General features: G+C 40.2%; 1 protein-coding gene across 1 annotated transcript; it reads right to left on the bottom strand.

The window, feature by feature from the left end:
- On the bottom strand, nt 204-4001 carry LOC109823585 (U-box domain-containing protein 9-like). The gene is given in 4 exon segments (XM_020389864.1): nt 204-582; nt 585-1389; nt 2710-2923; nt 3934-4001. Coding segments are annotated over 4 exon segments (1347 nt in total). The 3' UTR covers nt 204-322.

Genomic DNA, 4690 nt, shown 5'->3' with positions numbered 1-4690 from the left:
CAACCCCCCATCCCACCCCACCCCACCCCAAAAAAAAAAAGGTGGTCCTCACATGTAGCTGTCAATCATCATCAGCATCATCACATCATGAGCGCCAGCAGCATTTGGAATCCGAAACCCTGCCCACCGCTGTACAGGAGCCTCGCCATCATAACAGTACTCGAAAACAATAGCAAAGAAAACACCTGCAGGATCTTTTCACAAACAGAAAAAATAAACACAAAACTACACAATTATCTCCATGGACAAGAGGGAACAACAAAATTCTGTATAAGAGGATGCTACTATTTACATGGAGAATGAACTGAAACCGTCCCTTATTCTAACAAGAGTAATGCGTCGCGTGCATCGACTTTCTAATCCTCTCCAGTATCCCCCTCGCCTTCCTTCTCGCCCTCGAACTTCCAGTTGCCACAAGATCCGATATGGTACCGTAAAGAGTCTCCTCCTCTCCGATCTCCCTCAGCTTCATCCTGTGATCGACACATACAGAGTAAATAACCACAACCGCATTCTCTTTGTTCCGTGCACAGGAGCTCTCTCTTATGATCTCGAGCAAGTATCTAACTCCGTCAGCCTCCACAGTTCCTTGTGGCCTGATACCAATGCGAGAATCGCCAGTGACTCGCCAACAAGCAATTTATCCATGATCAGCAACAGCACCGCACCAGCCACACCATCACTCACTGCTCGAGTCCTGTTCTCGTGATTAGTGCACAAGTTGAATATCGCATTTGCCGCGTCTTTTTTAGCCTGTAATGACCCGTGCTCTAGGAGACTTATGAGAGGCCTCATTGCCCCCAACTCTCCGATCTTGATCTTATTAGAATCAAGAGCGGAGAGGCTGAAGAGAGCCGCTGCAGAATTGCCTCGTGTCTGCATTGTACCGGTCTTTAACGCATCAATTAGAAACGGTATGGTTTGGGGATCATCGCCGAGGACTTTCTTGTTGCTCTCAAAGAGTGAAACATTGAGCATCGTGGTGACTGTATCTTCATGGATTTCATGATCGACGCCATCAAAGACGGAGATTAATTTGGGGATGACTTCAGGGTTTTGACCGATGAAGGCTCGGACCGAGGTTTTTTGTTTTGTGAGGAGACGGAGATCTTTGACGGCTTGTTTCTTGATGGGAAGGGAGGGGGATGAGAGGTTTTTGAGGAGAGAACTGACGGAGGTCCGCTCAGAGGCAGATATTGGGGGATCGTCGGGGTTGGAGATGGGTGAGGGGGGAGGGAGGGGAATATTGTGCTCCATGCACCATTGGGAGATCATGCTGCGGACAAGGTGGTTCGGGGTGAGAGTAGGGTTTGTGAGGACTTGTTGGGTTTGTGGGCACGTTCGGTTGCCGGAGTTCAGCCATTCCTGAATGAAGGGCCGGTCGTAGGTCTGCAAATGGACAAAGATAGAGATATGAACAGAATGATTAATAAATAAGTAAATAAATAAAAGAACACAAAGAATAAGCAGAGGCAGATAATGCTATCCTTATCATCCTGAAACAGAAACAAAGAGAGGGTTCTACATAGTAGTACAAATACACAAGGGAACATAGGTACATTAGATTGAATAAACAACAACCTCTAATAGTATCTAGTTTGGAAAAACAGAATTTTTTTTATGGATACATTTCACATTGGAGAGGTAAATTACTCGAATTAGTTGTGACTCAAAGGCACACAAAAATGCAAGAACAATAATGAGAACAATGCAAAATTGAATCTTACATACTGTGAAATATTTACAGTTTTAGAACAGATAAAAAAGAAATATCTGACATTACAAGCAAATAATACTGTTCTTATTACGGAAGCTAAATTCAAGCTGAAACAGAAACAATCTTACAAAATTCATATCAACAGTTATTCAATGGGGAAAAAAATGCTGCAGCCTCTGACAATAATTTAGACAATTCCTAATGGAACAAGCAGAGGACTAATCATAGCAAGTACATCCACTGCTGCAACCTCTGAAAACAATTTATTTTTTCTGAATATGAATCAAAATATTGGCCTCCAAGAAACCCAAAAGTTAAATTAAAAATTAAAATCATAATAATCATAAAGTGCCCATAATTATTAGAATCTAAAATTTCCAAGAAGATAAAAGAACAATTACAAGCAGATAGATCTGTGCTTATTACCAGAGACAGAGAGTCAAACAGACAGAGCCTGGTTGAAAAATACGGAGATAAGGTTGAATAAGCAAAGCCATTGATTCTTATTGCATAAATCTAGTGGAAGCAGCAGAGATCTTTCCACGGATGAAAGTTTCACACAAAAGAGGTAATTCAATTAAATCAGTCGTGATTAAAATGCACTTAAATATTCAGGATTCAAGAACATAGGATGAGCACATTATTATGTAATAAAACAGCATATATCTTGTGAATCTTTGGAACTCTAAACAAAATTCTATAGATATTCTCTTATCAGTATAATCATCAAGAAATACCCATAAACTCCGGAAAATTTCCGGCTAAAACTGGGAACGGATAAACACCAATAGAATCAATATTTTGAAATCCTCAATACCTAACCGCCAAAAATTTCGCATGCCCATCAAAATTGCTACCACATAAATGAAAATGAACAGAAATCATCAAAATTTTCACAGTAAAATTACCCGCCCAGATGCATAATCGATATCAAACTACAATCTTTCGCATGCCCATGGAAAAAAAAATTCAAAAACCGATCAAGAAATTACCTGCCCAGATGCTAAAACGACAGGATCCTTCATAATCTCCGACGAAATCGGGCACAAGAAATGCTCGGGAATCGCGACAGGAGACCCAAACCCCCCATTAATCTTCTTCCTGTCTCCACCATTTCTACTCAACCTGAGATCTCTCAGAGAGAGCAAAGCCCTCGACGCCTCGTCGAAAGTCTCGGCCTTCGCGTTTCTGGATTCTTTCTCTCTCCTTCATCTCACTATCGCTCGCTCGCTCAGCGGTCTTTGAAGGAGAACGGAAACTGAAGAAGCCTCAAAAATGGAATTAAACGATGGGTTCTCCATTAAATATTCGCTCTAAGTTGTCCTGCGGAACCATTTAAGAGTTTTTCTATATAAATTATGAAAAGCAACATGTGCTCCATAAATTAAGTAATATAAGCAATTAATTACTTATTTATAACATAAAATTTTAAGCCAATTTCTGTTCATAATGGATTTGTGAGGATCGTCTAATTTTTGATATAAATATATTTTTGAATGTCATTTTTTCTTTTTGATAACACGGTTTGGAATCGAACTCAAGACTAGAGGAGTTATATTACAGAAACTACAGGTAGGTTGAAGGGTCCTACTTATGACGCCTGATCAGCTTGGACCAGCTAGCGATCATCAAACATTACATTTGCTTAATTGATGCATTTGGCTCGAGCATGGCTATGCGTGGTTACCAACAAAATTAGCCGCCCGTAGGTTCAAATGTTTCGTCCTATCATATCTTATTATATTAAGCTTAGGGTTTTTTTTTTTTTTTTTGCCAAAATCTTAGAGAAAATATATAAAAAACTTAGTCTGCTCTTTACTTATCAAGTTTTAGTTTCACAATATATCTTCATACGTAAATCTTTGACGGGAGAGGTTATGTATATATAAAGGACCTAACCTTATCCTAATAATGGGTTTGCTCGTGACTCATGTATGCAAATCATCTAATTTATGTAATAAATATATTTTTAATGTATTAACTTGGAAAGATTAATAATGATCTAACTTATTATAATCGTTTTGTAACTGTCTAGATCACCCTGCATTAAGTGACTTTGTGAATGATCTTAAATAATATAGATTTAATATATTCAGTCAGAAAAATGCATATTTAACGTACGAAAAATTCCTCAAGGATCCAAAATATGAGATTAACAGGGAGACATGTGATGTGTCTCCCTCCTACTACATAATGAGCTAAAAATCATTGATTGCCAGCTCATTATGCAATAGGAGTGAGACATCTCACCTGTTTCCCTGTTAGTCTCATACTTTAGGTCCATGTGGCAAAGCTCTTGCAAAATGAGCTGAACTTACTTGGTTCCGGCGGCACAAGCAGTGTGGGGTTCTCGGAAGGATTGAGATTTGAGAAACGGAAACAGTTCCCACAGTTGGGTGCGACCCAAACAAAATTCTTAGGCCCTTCTCCCCACGATGGGTCCCACTGAGGCAGTGAGGTGTGACCCCACACGTTCCACCTCGCTCGCAATTATGACCGCTTCGCCTGACAGCTGGCACTCGTCCCCAATTTAATACCCCCTGCTTGCCATATGCAGGCAAATCCGAGAGGATTCCTATTTAGTCTAAAATACAATTTAAAAAAGATTTGGGGGTCTATTATGAAAAAATAACACTACAGGCACACTCTCCACCACACTCTCCACCACACCCCCTCTCCTGCTACAGTGTAAGGGGGGCCACCTGAGATTTTTTAAAAAATCTCAAGTGGGCCCCCCCTGCACTGTAGCAGGAGAGGGGGTGTCGTGGAGAGTGGTGGAGAGTGTGCCTGTAGTGCCACTCATTATGAAAACGCTCACTCTATTAAAAAAAAAAAACTAACTCTATTTTTATTGTTAACCTGTGCACCGCAAGTTTTGTTAGAATAAACTTATGTTTGCAGCTGCAAAATGGCTGTGACCCTTCGCGTACAAGCAAGGTATTTTTATTTTTTGCTTCAAACTTGTAGATCCGT

The sequence above is a fragment of the Asparagus officinalis genome, chromosome 9 (assembly GCF_001876935.1).
Source record: "Asparagus officinalis chromosome 9, Aspof.V1, whole genome shotgun sequence".
Lineage (NCBI taxonomy): Eukaryota > Viridiplantae > Streptophyta > Magnoliopsida > Asparagales > Asparagaceae > Asparagus > Asparagus officinalis.
Note: the sequence above shows the minus strand (reverse complement) of the source record. Positions and strands in the feature narration are given on the sequence as shown.